General features: G+C 49.8%; 1 protein-coding gene across 2 annotated transcripts in view; it reads left to right on the forward strand.

Moving 5' to 3' along the window:
- The window catches only part of GRIK4 (glutamate ionotropic receptor kainate type subunit 4), a 206,759-nt gene extending 188,569 nt beyond the window's left edge, over positions 1-18,190 (forward strand). Inside the window, exons 14-20 of one of the 2 annotated variants that reach the window (XM_075442330.1) lie at positions 7,586-7,695; positions 9,807-9,980; positions 10,108-10,273; positions 12,428-12,653; positions 14,069-14,197; positions 17,092-17,210; positions 17,751-18,190. In XM_075442330.1, coding sequence (XP_075298445.1) covers positions 7,586-7,695; positions 9,807-9,980; positions 10,108-10,273; positions 12,428-12,653; positions 14,069-14,197; positions 17,092-17,210; positions 17,751-18,116 — 1,290 coding nt within the window. In that variant the 3' untranslated portion in view covers positions 18,117-18,190. Of the gene's footprint in view, positions 1-7,585; positions 7,696-9,806; positions 9,981-10,107; positions 10,274-12,427; positions 12,654-14,068; positions 14,198-17,091; positions 17,211-17,750 lie in introns of those variants that run through there. The other variant, XR_012766114.1, reaches the window with a different exon arrangement.
- Positions 18,191-20,174: the final 1,984 nt, after the last annotated feature.

Genomic DNA, 20,174 nt, shown 5'->3' on the forward strand with positions numbered 1-20,174 from the left:
TGCAAACGTGCCTAGTTACAGAAGAAAAGTGAATGCCTCATAAAAAATATTTTGGTTTCTTATTTAAACGCAAATATGCTCGACCTTTATTTTCTTCTTTTCTCTCTCTTTCTGCCTTCTGTCAGTTTGGTGGATTTGATTCCTGCTGTTCTAACCCCCAGCCCTGTTGACTCCCCTTCCCCATCCTCCCCAGCATGGTGGGAGGGCCGTGAGCAAGAGCCCTGACAGATCAGTGCTATCAGGGGATGTGTGAGTAGATGTCAGCTTGTCTGGTGCTGCTTCAGGCCCAGTGAAAGCCATAGGATGGCTTTAGCGTGGCTGGATGCCTCCACGACTGCAGCAAACCTGGCTTGGAGTCACCGTCCGCTTGCACTTAGCGGGAGGCTGCCTGGGAGGCTGAGCTAGGACATCTGCAGGTGCATCTAGCTGGCGTCGGGGCCCAACTGCCCTAATCTCCGCCATGTTCCCAGCCTCTGTGGTGGGCAGCCGTGCTGCCTTCTCGCATCTGAGAATGAGATCAGGCCAAGAAGATATCTGGGGCTGCTATCTTTGCTGTGACCTCCTATAAGTGCTCTACACGCAGATCAGTCCTCTGCTTGCTTAATCACAGGCAGGAAAAGGGCAAAATGGCCCTTCTGGAGTGGCCCAGGGCACTGCCCGGGGCAGGCAGGGTGGCAGGCTGAACACCGTGGGCAATTAGCTCCTTGCCCTGCGTGGGCTCTGTTTCTCTGCTCTCAGCCCTTCTCATTCACCTCCTCTCAGTTGCTCACCCTAAAGACCAGGAGGTCCCATGGAGGAGCGAGAAGGGAGGCATGCTGTTGTTTAGCAACTAGCTCTGGTTCTCGCTCCACTGCATTCAATAATCTTTTGCAACTCCAGCGGCAGCAGCAGCGTGGTTAGCCACTGCCGCCCGAGAGGCAGGTCAGGTGTTACGTGGTGGCTGTTTAGCAACACGTGGGCCCGTGGCTCGGAGCAGCGCAGCTGTGAATCTGCCCAGGGATTCACATGTGCAAGCATGTGTGTGGCTTTGTGTCACGTCTTTGCTTGGATGACATTTGTTGTCTTCATGAAATTCTTGTCGATTCTCTCGCGTTCCCATATTCTGTTGTTCTAGCTTCTTCCAGAAGCTCAGGAGAGGACAGATTTTCCCCAGCTATGCCCATATGGGCCAGGCAAAGCCCCCGGTTCCCTGGTGTCGCAGGAGGTGAGCTGTGGCAGCAGGGTCCGTTGTAACAGGATGCCATGTTATTCCCAATCTGCGTTTTGGAAATGTGCTCTGTACAGTGCCGAGTGTGATGCAAATTACAGTCTTGGTTTCCCGTCAGGTCAACAATAGCAGCCAAAAGGATAAGACAATCAAAGCTCCCTCTCCCAGCCCCCTCTCCATTCGCGAGGCTGTTAAGGATGCAGTGTTTGGTACGAACATAAACAAACTTGCGCATACATCTCTCTGTGCCAAGCGGCTCCTGTCAAGAACAAACAAGTAATTAAAATCTAGTTAAAATTCCATTTCCTCTGGTACATGCAGAATTTCGGATCAATGACTTCACTGATCAAAAAGGGTCAGACTCTTCAAGCTCCCAGAAATCAAATGGAACTGTCCCTTCCCTGCTACACTTGCTTTTTCACACCACCAGCTGCTGGGGATCTGGGAGGTGTTTCTGCCAGCGTCACTTGGCTGGGATTATAATCGAGTTTCTTGCTTTCTCGCATGCATTTTTAAAGTTTGGTGACTGAGTACCATGCGTGCTCTGCCTCTGATTTACATCATAACCTTCAGCAAGTCCCTTAACGAGGCATCATTCCCTGAGCAGTGCGAGGCTGATGCCGCTTCCTCCAGAGGAAACACAGGAATATTGGTGCGGGGTTTGCATGTGATCTGCTCTATAAGTGCAAGGCATTTGCTGCTGCCTGTGTGCGGGCTTGATGTGAGCGTGTCAGACACATCCACTTAAGAGTGTATATTCTTCAGGGCAGGGACCATCTGCTCTTGTGCTGGTACCAGAGTAACGCAACGCAGCCATGTCCCAGCCTGCCCTTCAGGCATTTACCAAACTGAACAGAATTAATAATTACAGTCCTAAAAGGAGTTTGGCAAATAGTCCCCTGTCATCGGTTAGGACTCTCTCTTCAGCTGCCCAGTGAAGAACCCAGTTAGGACTTTGAGTAGGGGAGCTGCCCAGTGGCCCAGGCAGGCTTGCAAGGGAGGCACAGGGCATCTCCCAGGTCAGGTCCCCCCGCAGTGAGCCCTGCCTTGCCACGTCGAGGCCAGGAAGAGTGATGGCAGGGGCAGCCGGGGCTCGTGCCCTCCCCAGCAGCAGGGAGGTCTCCCCAGCAGGGAAGCTTGGAGTCCCCTCTTCCCTCTGCAGAGCTTAGCCCCTCTTTGTCCAGACCTTTCCTGCTTAGCTTGAGGAGAGTGTCTGAGAGCTGTGTGGCAATTAACTAATTAAACTGGTAAATATTTATTTAATGAGGAAAGGCAAGATAGCTAATGTCCCTGGTGTTCCCTTAAGGATGCAGTTCTCAGAGCAGTGGAAGGCAGCCCCACAGCCCCATTTGCTCCTATCCCCTGCCCTCTCTTCCCTTCCCTGCCCCAACAAACATCTCTGCAATGTCAAAAATTGCAGCTGACATATGTTAATCACAGTGCAGATCAGACATAGCCTCACAAATAACCACAAATAAATCTCTTGCTGAGAACTTGCCTCCACACCTTGGTCTCCTCCCAGTGTGATGACATTTTATTTTAATTTCCATGTGACCCCCGTGGCAAATGATTTCTCCCCCCTATCTCCTCCCCACCTCCCCAACCCAGCCACCACAGTGCGTGTGTCTCTTATCACACATAACTAAATATGGCAGCTTTAAATGGGGCTGTCATTTTTCTCAATTTCACTTGTGATAAAATTAAGTATGGATTTCTGACACAGGGACTCTAATAGGCTTTCTGACTTGGAGGCTGCTAAGAGAAAAAGCTTGCTTTGTTTTATGATGTTTCCATTCTGCCCATCTGGTGGAATCTGTGGAAGCAGGAGATAGATGACGAGTCCTGAGCAGTCACTCTGCTTGACAGAGGGCTGAAATCAGATGCCCAGTGCCATTTCTGCGCAGAGGGATGTTGAAAGTAGGTTTATTTGTAGCATATGCATGCTTTTGCTTACTTACCTGCCTCTGTGGCAGGGAACGAGGGAGTAGCTAGCACATGATTCTGGCTCATCAGAAGTCCTTACCTTAAGATGAGAAAATACAGATTTGGTGAGTACGCTGGAATAGCTGAGTGTAGGCCAAGTGAACTGAGGCTTAAAGTGTTTCTACCTGATTGCTGCAGAAGACTTATAAAATGGGAAGGGCCGAATAAATAGCTCCTTCATTCCAGCCGGGGCAGAGGCGCTGAGGACCCCTCCTGACAACTGTGCTGCTCTGCCAGCAAGCCTTCCTCTCCCCGAAGCAGGGACGGGAGCACCCACCGGCCCTGGATGTGCCCGGGACTTTGGCACACGTTGGCCTGGCAGTTGTGGCCCATCTGCTGACCCCAAATTGAGGTCAGGTTTCACAGCAGCCTGGGCTTGGGTTTTGCTTATCTCTGCTGGAGGAAGGACCTGGGAGAGACAGGGGATCTGCATCTGGATCAGGCGTGGTCATCCCAGAATATACACACTTTGTTTTGGTGAGACCAAATGCACCGCAGTTATACCTAGCATGCATCAACGTTTCTGCCTTTCCAGGCTGAGTTTTCATGCTTTCTTTCTGACTTGCAGAGACACAAGAGAGTTCTCTTGCCTGCCTTTTTAGGGACAAACATCTATAAGAAATGATATAGGTAGGGCTGACCATTTCAGTGAGAGGGAACAGGCGTGCCCTGGGGTCCCTTCAGGCGGGGTGTGTGCGCGCAGGGTGGGCAGCAACTCATAAGGCACGGACCTGAACGCAGACAGATCCAGGACCATGCCGTATAGCTCTGCTCCCCCTCCTCTGCCTGCATGTCCTGCACGTTCACGCTCTTCGGTCACCAGTATCTGTCCAGAAAGCTGATTCTCTCTGGCTGAAAATGAAGACTTCCAAGAATGACTGAGGAGGATAAATGAATCTCTTCTGCTTTCATCTGAGGATTTGCAGGAGGCCTTCATCAATTATTGGACATTTTGAACATTTCTATTCCAGGAAAAATAGCTCTTCCAATTAACAAAGCTGTATTGGGACTGTCTAAATATATCTGACAGACTCCAGATATTGTCATTCCCATCTTCAAAACAGACAGATAAGAGAGTTTTTGCCCTCCGTGGGAACAGAATATCTTTATTCTTATCTGCAACTGTGAATGAAAAGAATATGTAGCAGCAGCCTGAAAATGACTGTAGCTGAAAAGAACCAGAACTACTACTACTGTAAAGTCACAGGAGAGAGTCAGTGCCAAGCCTGAGACTTAAAGCTTCCAACGCAATTTCCTTAATGAGCATAATTTATTGACAAACTGCCCCAGAAACACAGAGAAGAAATCAAGGCCTTAATTACAGTAAGGAACTTTGTTACAGGAGCATCTCACGAGGGAGCCTCAGCCGAGACTCCGCCAGAGCCTGGGAGTTTCCTGCCAGCTCTGGGATGCCAGGGAGGGATGAGCCGCCCCGAGCGATCTGCTCGAGAAGCTCCGTTTTGCTCAGCCGAGGGCAGCCGGTGCCCTTCACACCTTGCGGGTTCGCATTGCCTCATTTCAGTGGTGAGTGTGTAAACACCTGCGGAAGAAGAGAGGCAGCTGAGCCAGGTTAGCTCTAGATGAAAAAGGGAACCAGGGGCCTGTGGGGCAGCCAGGAAAGCCATGCAGTTGCTAAAGAGAAGAGCTTTGTCAATGCCTGCCTTCGGCTTCCCAGGGGCTTTGAGAAGTCCGTGATCCTCTGGATGGGATCAGTGAGGAGTGCGGAGGGAGTGCACCGTGGAGCCTGCAGGCTCATGAGGTGGCCTCACCTCTCCAAACTAGCGAGAGGAGCTCCAGCAAGGTGAGCGAAGGATGTTACTGGAAATGTGAGTCTCTCCAGGATGCGGGGGGTGTAGTTTCCAGCAGTGTTTTTGGCTCTGAAGGCCCCCAGATGCTGGCTGTAGCAGTCATTTGTCTCTCACTGGGTTTCTGGAAAGAATATAAGGAAAAGCAGAGCACAACACCAATTGACCAGGAAAAGGTAAAGGACTAAGGAACATTTCCACCTCACCTGCTTATACCAAGCACAGTACGATAACCTGGTATGAGAGAGAGACCTTGTCTTACAGAGAGACTCTGGAACTACACCCAGGGGAACCTGAACCTTTTCTTGGGAAGTGATTCTAAAGTAACCTCAAAAGGGACACAGGATGATCTGAACCACCGATTCTTAACTCATCACTTTGTTACAGGGCTTAATGAGCCAGCATCTCTAAAAATGGTAATATAAATCTCAAATTCGTCCTTAAGGATACAGGGATGGGATGTGACGGTGTGGTGGTTCTTTACTTCATACAGGGCAGTTTGCCGTGGAAGGTTTCTGAGATGTTACAGTTCCAGCTGGTGACTGGAGCTAAGAATATCACAGTATCCTAGATATTTTTAGTAGAGGAAGATTTTTGTGCAACAGCTATTGCCTTTTCTAAAAACAACTTAGTCTTCAGAGGAACTACCAAGACCTTGTGAAATTCAGGTTTTGCATAAGATTAGCAATACTTTAGTAGTAAAACAGTGTTTTTAAATGGAAATGGAATTTAAAGTGCTGGTCTTGAGTCTGGGGAAGGAAAAAAATAGCAGCTATCTGTTCTTGGGGGCTGTTGTGAAAGCAGAAAATTATTCGCTGCCTTTGGATTAAGCACAGCTCTAAAATATTCAGACTCTGGTCTTTGATGGATGTGGGTTTGCTATGGCAATTGAGGTTAGGTGTTATTTATTACCAGCTGTTATTAGTTTATGTGGTGTCACACATGGGCAGAGTAAAGCAGCAGACTAGGGAAAAATCAGGCCTCTGTGTGTCAAAGATGATCCCTGGTAGCAGCTTTTGTGTAAAATGAGCAAACTATAGCGGAGCAGCTGCCGTGCTCCAAGTGCTGGGAAGCGGCTGCTGGAGTGAGCTGCATTGAGCAAACAGTGATAGACGTTTTCAGCACACAACAGAGCAAGGTGCCAGTAGGAAATATGCTGACAGACTGGCCGAGCTGTGATAAAAGGCTGTTTCCACTCTGACTTTACAGTAAAAGCCTTTGCAGGAGCTGACTCATGGGCAGCTTCCCAGTTACAGGTGCTTGGGGGAACTGTAGAGCTTGAGGTTTTGCGATGCCAGGACTGACTTTGTGGTCTGGGGCAAAAATACAGGTTGCTGTGAGCAAAGGGCTCACACTCCCACGGGGTTAATGCAGTCCTTTAGCCCTGTGTTGGGAGTTCATGCTTTTGCTGGGAGTCTTTTGGAGGAGATGGTAAGGCAAGAAGATGCATGAGGTAGATGAGCATTGCCTGAACAGTTGCAGGGTTTGGGGTGGGAGAGGTGTGGCAGGGGTGCACAGTGCTGAAACAAAGCGCTTTCTGCTCCATGCACATATCAAAAATTGCACAGAGAGCAGAAGAGCACTTCTGTAGTCCTGTGGCTTGTGCTCTATTTTCAGCCCTTCTCCCTGTCCCCCACCGTGGTGTTGAGTATCCTTGAAGGTGAAATGCCGGCTGCTCTTTCCACCCTGTGTTGCAGAGGAGCTGCATACGCAGAGCTGCTGGTGGCGGGAGACATACGCTCACCAAAATGGGAGGTGTGCAGCTTTTGAGAAACTTCTCCTAGAAATTATTCCTCCCTTTGCACAAGTTTTGTTAAATTTGACAAGGTTCTGATGGTGGCAATGTCCTTGTGAAAGGTACTTTGAGAGAAGATCAGCCTGTTTTTTTCTAGCAGTGAGGCCTTACTTTTCAAGGAAAGATGGTTTGTTGAGAAAAAAACAGGAAATTCTGACGCATCCTGGAGATAAAAATATCGTGTTCCCTGAGATAAAAGTAATAATTTTATTGAGTTTTGTGGAGAAGAAACATTTCAAGGCTAAAGAAAGAAAACCAGAAATATTGCAAACGTCTCTTTTTTTTTTTTTTTTTTTTTTTTTGTTTTCTGCACAAAAATGTTTTCTCCGCACTCTGCTTCGTGCAAAGGATCCCACCCACCTCCAAGCTCAGGCAAGCCCACTCCAGGCCAGCAAGCGCGGTGTGCTTGGGTGGACACGGGCTCTGGGTGGGGACTGCCCCTCGGCGGCCCTGCATCCTGCCACGGGGAGGGCAGAGCGCTGCCATTGTCTCCATTTTTCTGTCAATTCTCCTCTTTCTTTGCCTGGAGAAACAGTGGTTGAGGTGGGCAGAAGACTAGTCTTAGGAGCTGAATCCCCGTGGGGAGATGCTGCAGGACTTGGTCGTACATTGCATTTGGTGTCACCTCTATTTCCTGCAAGGGTTTTGCAAATCCCCATTTACTTTATTTCCCTTCTGTTGCTCCCATCCGTTGTCAGCATCAGGGCAGGTGTATTTCTTTGTGTCTTTTTCAGAATGGACTACTTAATTTGTAGAAGTACGAACAGCTCAAACTCCGCTGTGTCTCCCTTCCAGGGCCGCAAACCTGGCTACTTCTCGTTCCTGGATCCCTTTTCGCCTGGCGTCTGGCTCTTCATGCTGCTCGCCTACCTGGCTGTCAGCTGCGTCCTCTTCTTGGTTGCTCGGTAATGTGACTGACTGGCGGTGCCTTTTCCTTCCTCTGATGCCATCTAGCGTCACGCTTCCAGACCCGGGGGGACACGTGGATAGGGGCTGGGCAGGGGGACACGGCGACATCCCCCAGGCCACCAGTCTGGAGGGTACAGAGGCCTGGGGGGATGTCCCCGTGTCCCCTGGTGCCCGTGCAGGCATCTCACCGATGCATATGGCAGCCACGGGATGGCCATTGGCGTGGCTGTGACGGGTGGGCAGGAGCAGCGTGCTGCGATTCGTGAGTGTGCTTGGCCACAGCGGTGGGTGCTGGTGGCGAGAGCTGTGTGGGAAGGGTGGGAGGAGGGTTGGGAGTAGCGCTGGTGCTGTGCAAATGATGCTGCTCCCTGTAGATGCTTGATGTGCAACAGATAAACCAACAACTGGTCCGGAGCGAGTGGAGGCTGGCAGGTACCGGCAAATGCATTCAGATATTAATGCAAATTCCTGTAGTGGTGTTTGATTCCCGTGGCCATGTGAAACCTGGTGCGTACAGAAAAAGAAAGTTCATTAATAGCTTTCAACAGCTTCTTGGTTGATGTGCAGAGCGTCGCTTGACAGCTCTCAGTTCCGTTTCCCTATGACTAATTTAAATCAGCCTTAAAATATCTCACTGACTGTTTGTCTGCAGCGTGTCTCCCATCGAGGCCCGGGGTCCATGCTCTGTTGCTTTTTTCCCTGACCTCCTAACAAACTGCTTATGATTGGTGGCATAGATGGGCCTTTTCAGACAGAGTTGAACTATGTCCTGGCAATGTGTACCAAAGATGTGCACAGGGCTTGAAGGCTGTTTCGGGACATGGTTAATACCCAATTCTCATTACAGAAATTGGAATTGTGCTGTCACTTGGTCCCTTAGCGTGGGTAAAGTTGTCATCCTGACAGAGCTTTAATGGTTTCTTCAAATGCCATTACAGCCCCAGAAACGTAGTTCTGGAGAAACCATCGAATAATGCAGTCCGGTGCTCTCTGCAGACTGAGATTTGGTGTCCGTTTAGGCCTCTCTTCATGTTTTAAACATGATGCTCCAAATAGGTGCCCTTATGGGGCTTCCAACTGCAGATGAAGGTTTGGACTCTGCTCTCTGCCTTGCTCAGCAGTAAGGAGCTTTTGACCCTGTGCATTGCAGAAGACTTTGCCAGAGCAGTCTTTTTTACTGCCAGTGCTTGATCCAAGCATAGAAAGTCTTCAAGAAATAACCTCCACCTCCATGGCATCACAGTTAGGTAGGAGATGCAGAAACGTAAATAAACACCTCATTTGGTTAAATGCTGCATAACCTGGCAGAGCCCTGCAGCTGCACTGGCAGTGTCCCCAAAATGACCCTCCCTGGCACCAGCTTTGTTAACAATTAGCAATATAATGACCTGCAGCATAGGAATTAGAAGACTTTCATAGCAATCAGGGGACTGAGGATTGGCAACAGCAAAAAAAGAGAGGTAGGCGATAGTCACTTCATTGACAGGCTGTTAGTTGTTTCAGATTCTCACCTCTGTCTTGTCCCTGCAAGCACTGAAAGTATGTGATGCTTTGAAATGCCAGCACTTGGCTTCAAACTGGACCTCGGACCTAGACCTTGCTGGGGCAATCAAACCTTCCTGGAGCAATTGTTTGCGCCAATAAAGTTATTTTTCTTGACGGTGTCATGCAGTCAGGTATCACACGCTTCACTCTCGAACTCCCCATTGATGCTCGTTCTTCAGCAGGGAACAAACCCAAAGGTGTTTGATTTCAAATTCACATCAAGTCTGTGTGCATCTGGAATTATTGTTGTGGTTATCTGTGGTACGCCTTCGCACACAGGGCTCCAGCCTCCCTTGCAGCCCATGGGCAAATTTTCAGCAGAGACTCTGAGAACTTTTGCAGATCTTTTCAAGAAAGTCTCTGGCTTCTGAGTCTTAGAGCAAGCGCTCCACGCACAGCTCTGAGCCCTGGGCATCAATTGACAGCAAAGAGTTTCCTCTTCAGGAAAATCTGCCTCCAGGAGAGTCAGGGCTTCACAGCTTTTCATTTCTTGCTTTTTTTTCCTCCAGAGTGCCCCATTTCCTCATGAATTACCTGAGCTACCCATTTCTTGTCATTTTAGATTGACGCCGTATGAGTGGTACAGCCCCCACCCCTGCTCGCAAGGCAGATGCAATCTTCTCGTGAATCAGTACTCTCTTGGCAACAGCTTGTGGTTTCCAGTTGGGGGATTCATGCAGCAAGGCTCTACCATTGCCCCCCAAGCATTATCCACACGCTGTGTTAGTGGAGTCTGGTAAGGAGGTTAGCCTTCCTCTAAAGCAAGGCTTCTCTGTGGATCTTTTCTGGGCAGAAGCGGATGGAGGCCAGATTCAGTCCATGGGAAAATCTCAGGTCACCGTCTTTGCTTCCCCTTTCCCTAGGTGGGCGTTCACCTTGATCATCATCTCCTCCTACACAGCCAATCTTGCAGCCTTCCTCACCGTGCAGCGGATGGATGTCCCCATTGAATCCGTAGATGACCTGGCTGACCAGACGGCCATCGAGTACGGCACCATTCACGGCGGCTCCAGCATGACCTTCTTCCAAGTAAACCCCATTCATTTGCTAACTGGTGCAGAGGGCACCCTTTAATCAGATTTGGATGTCACCCCAGGCTGTCGTGCCCGTTTCATTCCAATTTCTGGCATGGAGGGGACCTTTGGAGAGACCCCTGGCTGCTTGGTTGCACAGGACTGGGCTACATCCAAAGTGGGTGACGATGGGATGAATGGTGGGGGAGGCATGGCAGAGGACAGAGAGGGCAGGATTTTGTAACGCAGCAGCTGGCATGCTCTTCAGATGCTGAAGGACTAGGGTCAGGATGTCTGTGCTGGACTCCGGAGGAGCAGACTTTCCTGCTTGGACTTAGAAAGCAACCTAACACTTGGAGTGTCACCGCATGGTAACATAACACAGTCTTCAGCAGATGAGCGTTTGCAGTCAAATTTCCATGGGTTTCTATGCGGTTTTGATGTGATCTTAGCTTTTACTTGAGAGTCCCTCAGGCTGGGTAACCAAAGAAACGTTTGCAGACCCCAGGCAGGCTAGCACATGTCAAAGTGCTGGAGTCTGTGTGTGGTCACTGAAAACAAGTCAAGCATGTGCAAACTTAGTGCGTGACATTTAGCCCAATGTAATTTTTATCTTCCCTGCTCTATTCAGCAGGGAAATAAATGAGTGAATATTTTCTGCAGTGCTCTGAATGCACAAAGAACTGCTTGAAGATTATTTATTCATTACTTGTTGCAATTCCGAGAGGAGAGAAAGCTTTTCTCACTTTTTTCCCCCCTCTGAACTGAATTGGAAAGCCTGAGAAATCTCTTGACAGAGCCTGAGCTTTTCAGCCCAACTTTACACCCTTCAGGGGTTTGGCAAAAAAAGCTACTTCTAAGCAGAATGTTACATCTAAAATGAGCTGAACAGAGCCCAAGTGGCTAAGGTGGTTGTATACGCGGCACTCGCTTAGTTCCTTTCAGGAAGGCTTTCAAGTTTAAAATCCTGACTGTGGCTCTGCGCTGCCTGGCGGGTGCTGGAGCCGCTGGTATCAGAAAAGGAATTTGCAAAAGATTTTCTTGTACCATTTGCAATGTTTTAAACTACGTTGGGATCCATTTGCCTCTGATGTGACGTAAGGCGTAAAAGTGCAGTGCATTGGGAACACACACACACCCTGTTCGTCTGTCCCTTGCCCAAGTGACTGCACCCAGAGGATAGAGCTGGACAGATGAGGACAGTAACTAGGTCAGCAGCAGATTTCCTGAGGCTCTCCAGCACCGCTCGCCAGCCACAGAAAATGAGTCCTTGAGAGTGTAATGGCAGGGAGTGCCTGGCAGCACATCTCATACCTGCTGCGGTGGCCAGGAGGGGAGGTGGTGTAAGGGATTCCATGTGCTGCAGAAATGCAAGTATGAGGGGAAAGGGGCAAATTCAGAAACTTCGGAGAGTGTTTATCTTCAGTCTTTGTGCAAGCAGGTTTCACTCTTTGCTCAGCACAGGCAAGAGAGAGAAACCGTTGTCAGCTTTTCTCTCGAACAAGCCGAGGTGGGTTCAACCACCAGCAAATTCTGAGGATTTGGGGCTGGTTGAGCTTTAGTTTACCACAGTCAATGAAAAAACTCCAGTTCTCTTCAGCAGGTACTTTGATTTTCCTCACAAAGGGGTGAACCAAAATCCAGATTCAGGGAGCAAGAAGCTCCAAAGAGCTTTGACACTGCCCCCAGCCCTCAGTGCCCTTCTCAAGGTGATGGTGTCTGGCTCTGACGCTGGTGAACTGTTAAACACAAGGTTACAGTGACAGATGATAGGGTCTGAGCTCTACAGGGAGCATTAGGTGGTTTAAATCAGCCAAGCACGAGCTTTTTTTTCTGGCTTTTTTTGTGTGTTTTTGATACACTGTTATAGAAACTATGTATTTTTCTAAAATTGAATTTATGCAAAGAGCTTTGCCGGAACCTATTGGAATTAGGCATGCATTTCATGCCCAGCTTTGCCAACAAAGTCTCAAATCCACCAAGATATTTGGGCCTCTAAATCTCATGGAAATAAATGGAGGTTAGGCGTCTAAATCCTTTTTGAATCTGGCACCAGATCTGCTTTGACTGCTTTCCCCATTGTGGCCTTTTCATAGTGGCATCCAGTTTGGGTTTTGCCTTACAACAAGACGCTCCCACCTTAGCTGCGCTTGCCTCCTTTCTCCTGCAGAACTCCCGCTACCAGACGTACCAGCGGATGTGGAACTACATGTACTCCAAGCAGCCAAGCGTCTTTGTGAAGAGCACAGAGGAAGGGATTGCACGCGTGCTGAACTCCAATTACGCCTTCCTGCTGGAGTCCACCATGAACGAGTATTATCGCCAGCGCAATTGCAACCTCACGCAGGTCGGGGGCCTTCTGGACACCAAGGGCTACGGGATTGGCATGCCCGTCGGTAGGCAGTGAAGAAAAATTCTAGTCCTTCTCAGCTGTCGGCAGAGGACCGGAGCATTTGAAAGGCTGAACCGGCTCTAAAGCCAATGTCACGTTTCACAGCTCTGCCCAGGGCCATTTTTTATCTCAGGGGGAAATCAAATACATTGCAATTGCGCAAGGTGCATGCTCAGAGCCAGACGTGTAAGACCCTGCTCTGGTCCAGAGCCATGTGACACGCGACTGCGGCTCTTTAAATAAATCATGTGAAAGATGTTTCAAAATTGCTGCTTATTCTCTGCATATATGCTCTTTGCTGACTGTTTCCCTTTTGAACCAGTGTTTTTGAATCTTTTTGTGCTTCTTGTTTTGTCTCAGAAGTGCTGCTGCAACTCTAGTAGTGCTTAGCGCAAGTTCTTAACAGCTGGTGGTTCTTAAAACTCCAGGACAGAGAGATGGGCAATTCGAGGACTATCTCAGCTAATAATCGGATTTAACAAAATGCAGGGGTTTTGTCTTTCAAATATGAGAGCTAGCAAGAGGACATCATCTCCCGGGGCAGCACAGAAAAAGGATGTAGTAGTTGTTATTCCAAGCGATGGGCTGATCTTTCGGCCGATCTCACAGGCTCGGGAAGCCTTGTTCCTGACCTTTAAGCACCTGCACTTAGCAATACAAAGTGAAGCTGAGTTACATAAGAACCATCACACAAACAGTCACTATAGCTTAGCTAGCATGCGTAAGCTTGTAAAGTCACAGTAACCTGATTGTGAGTACAACTCCTTACTTTCACGGCTAAGTTTGTTCCAACATTGTCTTGTTAAACAGTGAAACTGTAGCAGATAAGAAGAGCAGAAAGCTGCTCGCTGGGACAATAGTGCAGAGTTACCAGCAGAACTGCGGCCTTTCCCACGGCCCTTCGTCTGGATCTCTGGTAGCAGACATCACGAAGTCTGCAGTAGAGCTCGGTACCGAGCGCAGGAGGGAGCCTGCTCTACCATGAACATTTGGGCTTGCGACCAGGTTGAACTTGCTGCTGTTGCAGTGCAGCAGCTTGAGGGAATGAGCATTGGAGCAAGGTTGAAGCTGGAAGCAGAATGCCACTGAGGGACCTCAGTGGTCCGGAGGAGCAGCAGTGTGGTACTGAACTGCCTGCTCAGACCCTGCCCCTGAAGCCAAAGCTCCCTCCTGTAATGGACTTCTTTAAATGGCCCATGTGGGTCTTGGTGGACAGGCAAAAATACCATCTGCAAATTACATTAACCAGTTGACGGTCCCAGCAGGGAGGCTGCAGGTTCCAAGTGCTTACATAGGCTGGAGTCCCTTCCAAACCGTTCACAGAGGAGTTTTTGTAGCTGGGCACACTGGCAGGGCATCGTGGTGGGGGAGGAAGGCTGGTTGAGGCCGTGCCTTACCACGTACCTCTTGGTGTTGCAGGCTCTGTGTTTCGCGATGAGTTTGACCTGGCCATTCTCCAGTTGCAAGAGAACAACCGCCTGGAAATCCTGAAGCGAAAGTGGTGGGAAGGAGGCAAGTGCCCCAAAGAGGAGGACCACAGAGCCAAAGGTAAGCCACACCGCTCACCGGTAGTGTGCTGAAGGGACCAGGCAGTAGAAGCATGCTTGCCAGCAGTGCAAGGGCGTTCGTCCATCTGGATATGAGCACTGCCAGGTTTTCTGCCTGAGAATTACTTTTTTCCCTTCTTCTGACCTGAGATTGCTTCCTTCACAACTCAAGGAGAAAGCCAAACAGCTCTGCTGTGCTTCATGCTGTGCATTTTTGCCTGGGGCAAAGATAGCAGGAACAACCAAATGACAAATATTGGAGGCATATGGAGGGTAAATTAGCTTCTAATGAATGTCTGCAGCATTACACGGGAAAATGGATGGCTAAAGGGATCAGACCAAAATCCTGGGTTCCTTCAAGAGAGATGGATCTCCACGACAGGCCCGCTGGTTAATGGCTCCAAGTGAAAGTGCCTTTTAAACAGTCAAGGGAAGGGACACAAGGACTTTATTAGTACATCTGTAAACTGAGGAGCAAATTCTTTTGGGTAATGCTATGCAAATTGCCATAAAAGCTACCACATTAGGCTGATGTCCCAGCATGAGAGTAGTTGCCAGCTTAATGCAGTTGCTGCATTTTTTAGTTTTGGCCGTCGCCGTTTCCTCAGCAAGTGTTTTCTGGGCAGCTAGCAGGTCACCCAGTTGAAAGGACAGTCTTCTGACCGACCTGAGCACAGAGATGGAGAGCCGAGCCGGGCCCAGGGTAGCTCTTGTGTTTTCCTGACATTGCAGCGGGTGTAGGTGTATGTGTCTGTGCAGATCAGGGGCTAGGCTGGATGAGAGCCTGTGGGGACTGTGAGCCGGTGCTCCCTGCTATCATAGAATCGTGGAATGGTTGGGGTTGGAAGGGACCTTATAGACCGCCTCGCTCCAATCCCCCTGCTATGGGCAGGGACACCTTTCACTAGACCAGGCTGCTCAAACTGTCAGGCAGTGCTGTGCTGCAGGCAGCCCGGGTCTAGTCTTGAGGCAGAGGGTGTCGGCCTCCTGTAAGACATCAAGCCTCAGGGCAGCATAAGCTATTAAAGAAGTTGCTTTTGAAGGTGAGCGGGCATACGGGAGTCGTCTTCTGTGCACTGTGCAGAAAGCAGCTCTGAAGTCGAATCTAGTCTGTGGGCTGTTTTGAGATGGCTTGGGAAGGGGGCAGCTGGGAAGCAGGCTCCTGGGCTGTTTCTGGCACACTCTGTGACGCTGGACAAGTTTTTCTGCTGTTTTGTGTGCGGTTCACTTTCTGATTTGGGGAAATGAGGAAGGCTGTAGCCTGCTGGTATGTGTATATGGAGGAAGGCAATACCACTCAGGTGAGCTTGGGAATGGGTGTCTGAGCTGGCTGGCACCCAGGTGGAATGACAGAAGGACGTACAGAGACTGGTACTGGCCCTAAATTCAAATTTGAGAGCTGCTTGGAGGAGGGGTTGGCCTTTATCTTGGGTCTAAACTGTGATTATGGGATATGTTTTCTGCCCTGCAATTGCTGTCTTAGTGGAAACGTTTCTCTGGGAAGGGCTGATTTACAGAGTCGCTAGATCGCTCCAGAGGCAATGCCAAAAGAATGACGGAGGAGGAGGGAGATATGTGACCTCCTAAGTTTTAGAACAAAACAGGTCAGCGATTTACAAGGATTTTGGTGAGATTTTATGTCTAAAAGCCACACAGAGATTAAGTCAATAAATCATTGATTCAGGCGCCTTGACTTAATGTTACAGAGGGGAGAGGAAGATTTTTATAGATGTTCTTGTTGAGTAATGGCCTCATGCAGTCATTTCAGTGCAAAGCACCACATGCTTTTTTAGTAGTCAATCCAATCGGGGGCCCAGTCCACTTGAGACCCAAACCCAGCAAGCTCAGGAGAGATGAGCCGTTTCTCGGAGAGCGTGTGCTGAGGCCGGTGCGGCTCCCTGGCTCCTTTTGGGGTCCTGTTCTGCAGGATCGGGTAGAGGCACAGGCTGCAGTTGTGGGAAAAGAGATCACGCTGGGAAGCAAGGTGACAGCCTTGGCACATGGCAAGCTCAGGCCAGGTTCCTGAGGGGTGGATTTTCCTTCCAACTGGTGAGCTTTCTGGAGTGCAAACTGTGTAGGACAGGGCTGGCAGCTGCTGTGTGTGGGATTTGGTCCCTCCCGTAAGTGACGCTGTCTGCGTGTGCGGCACGTGGTGCGGGGTGCCCGAATAGTTCCTACGATCAGCAGAGATGGCAGTCATCCCGTTGTAAGCACTATGTCTGAGGCCGATGACATGAGTTGTCCCGTGGAAGGGGCTGGTTCCTTCTCAAGGGCCAGAGGGTGCTGGGCAGAGGTACCCCTCAGTGGCAGGGACCCCACTTGTATAGTGTCAGGCCGTGTTGGGTCCTAGCCTCGTTTGGACCCTCTCCTTTCTACTGCAATACAAGCAGCTGTAATCATGTTTCACCAGCACTTTGTAATGCAATCAAAGGAGCTTTTTGTGGTGCCAGCTTCCTTGAAAGCTCTTTCTTGTCTTCTTCATCTCTGCTTTAACAACATTGCTCATCCGCCTTTGCGAAGTTCAAAGCAACTAGAGCTGGGTGAATATTTTGCAGGGATTAATGTGCCCGATTGATCTCTCATTTTTTTCCCCTGTTTTCACTTTGTCCACAAATTGCTTTGTACTTCCCTCCAATGTACTTGCTATTTATCTGCAAAATCGTCATTTCTGAGAACACATCTTCGATTGTGCAGTTATTGCAAGGCATTCAGTTTGCCATCTGAGTCATGCGGTTAGCTATTAATAGGACAGTGCTGGCTATGTGGTTTTCGGTCCCTGGCTAGGTATATGCCATGCCAATTAAACAGCAAAGAGGTGAGATTTCTGTACAACGATGCTTGCAATTTACGTTGTGTTCGCCTCTCCAGAACATTGTCTCTTCTGCTTTATTTTAGGCCTGGGAATGGAGAATATTGGTGGAATCTTCGTGGTTCTCATCTGTGGCTTAATCGTAGCAATTTTTATGGCAATGCTGGAATTTTTGTGGAGCCTTCGGCACTCTGAACAGTCAGAGGTAGGACCTGAAAGTGTCCTGAGGGGACAGTGTGTGTTCACTGATATCTGTGGGGTGCTCAGCAGTGCAGTGCTCTGGAGCAAGTAATGCACCCAGGCTGAGATGAGCGTTCCTAGTATCGAGACCTCTAATGCACGAGAGGCCTAGGTGCGTTGGGCAGGGTCTGAAAATGCACAAGTTTCTCATGCACTCCCACTACGATTGAGGCTGTAGGGATGCTCCAAGCGCTTTTTAAGGGGTCAAGGATGTGTACAATGTCCAGGTACCTTTCCTGGAGACAAGATAGTCTGAGGATTTCTACCTGCAGTAGGTTTGGGTCTCGTGTTGATTTGAGGATCCAGAACACAGGAGGGTCTCTGACAAGAGGTGGAATCTGTTGGGCTAAATCAAGCGTAAATGTCTGAGCATTGGTGCTGAAAGCCGGTGGCCAGATTAAAGACCGAGTCCGTAACACTTTGGTATCAGAATCCAGGGCAGACGCAGCGCTGCTGGGCTTGCAGCTTACTTAGGTGAGCAGTATGTCTCGGGTCTGCCTTCCAGGTGTCGGTGTGCCAAGAAATGGTGACGGAGCTGCGCAACATCATTCTCTGCAAGGACAGTTTCCACCCCCGTCGGAGGCGAGGGGGAATGGTACGGACTCGCCCCGTCATCCCGGAGGAGCGCCGAGCCCGCAGCACAACCACGCTCAGCAACGGGAAGCTGTGCAGTGGGGGTGAGCCGGATCCCTTGGCACAAAGACTGGCACAAGAAGCTGCCCTGGTCGCCCGAGGGTGCACGCACATCCGCGTATGCCCCGAGTGCCGCAGGTTTCAGGGCCTCCGAGCACGGCCGTCTGCGGGCTCGCCAGCGCAGAGCGAGGAGAGCTTGGAGTGGGAGAAGACCACCAACAGCAGCGAGCCCGAGTAACGCTGGGGCAGGGGGCGTTGGGGTGGGTCGAGAGGGTCCTGTTCCATTTTACAGAACATGGACTTGTACAATGTCAACTCGTTTTTAAATTAAAAGCAGTTACTCAGCTTCTCCAGAGCAAGGCGGACCTGTGACCAGAGGGATGGCTTTGGTTTCGGCGTCCGAGAGGAACAGTGTTGCGCTGAAGCCTGACGCAGCAGGAGCGAGCTCCTCCAGCCGGCCGGTCTCCAGCACTTGTCTCCATGCCACCGTGCGGTTCCGAGGCGGGGAGGAGGACAGTGGTGGGTAACTGGCGTAGCAGCTATCGCCCACCCAGGGGCAAGAGCGGTTCTTGGAACTTCTCCACCCCAGGCCAGGAGAAAGGACGCTGGTGCCGTCTCCCCATCACGTAGTCTTACCGGGGGATGTTCTCAAAGGGCGGGGGGAGGGTCTTTTTTTTTGACGTGGATAAGGGATGGGAAGGGACGAGTCGTTCTTTTGTTTTGGTTTCTTTTGGACACGTCAGGACCTAGTCTCCAAGGCACCAGGTTTCAGGTGCTGAACTCTTCAGAGTGTAGCAGGTGGACCGTGGGAGGGAGGAAGGGAGGAATGGGACACGCTCCCCCTGAGAAGCAGCATTTGCTGAAAGTCCGTTTGAGGAGTTGTTAAAGTACACATATATATATAAAAATATATATATATACATAGATATATATATATTAAAATGCCAAAAACCAACCAACAAACACAGTGAACTCAAAGAGGCCTTGAAACGCCTGGAATTTCAGGGGTTCTGTGTCTTTTGTTTAGTTCTGGGGTTATCTTTTGCTTTTATTCCTTTCTGTTTCTGGGGTGCGGGTGGGGGAGCCTTTTGAGGAAGGTAAGGTGGGAGCAGGCGAGCGTGGGGAGTGCTGGGGAAGGCTGCCCTTTCCTGGCAGCGGAGGGAGGTGGTGTTTGCTGCCCACTGTCACTCCCCAAAGCGTCTGCGGCCCCTGCTCTGCACGCTCCCACACAAGCGACTCTGAGCTCTGCCCAAGGCTCGCGAGCTCCCTGTGTCCATGACCCACGGAGCATCCTCAGCTTTGAGGGTGGCTTACAGCCCATCTCTAGCAGCAGCGATGCCGCACAGCATTTGAGAAAACCATTAGCCTGGTATCTGGTATGAGGAAAATATTTACTTCCCTAGCAACAGCAGCAGCTCACCCTCTGCTTGGTACAGACGTGGGTTTTACATCGATGAGTTTAATTTTCTGATTGAAAAACAAATTCTATGCAATTTCTGATTGTAAAGGGAAAGAGACGACAATGGAGAGGGACAGGGGAGATAAAGCCTTGAGTGAAGGTACATCCTGTTCTTGAATTGTTTTCTTTTTTTTGTCTTGAATGTACTGAAATAAAAGATGTCCTTGTATAATCATGCTTTTTTTTCTGTTTCCTTCCCTGTCCACACTCACAAAAGTCGTGAGACAGTTCGAGGCCCATCTGCTCAGGGAGAAACACAGTAACTCCCCCGCTGAAAGGCAAGAGGTGCTTTGGCTGTTGCGGGTCTCTGCTGCCTGAGGGTGTCCACACCCGGGCTGTTGCTGTTATCTGTAGCTGAATGGAAACAGGAGAAAAAAAGGCCAAATAAAGAAAGCCAAAGATATGTGGTGGTAAGGCAGCAAAGAACCCCTAACCGGCAGCAGGGCAGTCTGTCCGGGGGGCTCAGGTTTCCATATGATGTGGACTACAGCAGCTACAGCCTTCCCAGACCTGCTGGTTGGAGCCCGGTTGACCAGGGGCTCAGGGTTAGGCACAGCGGGGCAAATCCATCGCGTTATCGGAGGCAGGAGGCTGTCTCCAGCAGATGTTTCTGAAGAGGATGTGCAGGGATTGGGATGCGATGCCATGGTGATGGGCACGTTAGGGTTGTTCTGTCATTTCCCGCAACGTGTAAAAAGAAGCATCTGCCACACAGAGAATGCTCATGCAACGAGGAGGAAGGGATTTAGAGTTTGTTATGCAGGATGTCAGATAAGATGTTCATAAAGGTCCTTTCTGGCCTTTATATCTGTAAATCTATGGGATGTTACCCTCTCA

The sequence above is a fragment of the Opisthocomus hoazin genome, chromosome 24 (assembly GCF_030867145.1).
Source record: "Opisthocomus hoazin isolate bOpiHoa1 chromosome 24, bOpiHoa1.hap1, whole genome shotgun sequence".
In the NCBI taxonomy this organism is placed as follows: domain Eukaryota; kingdom Metazoa; phylum Chordata; class Aves; order Opisthocomiformes; family Opisthocomidae; genus Opisthocomus; species Opisthocomus hoazin.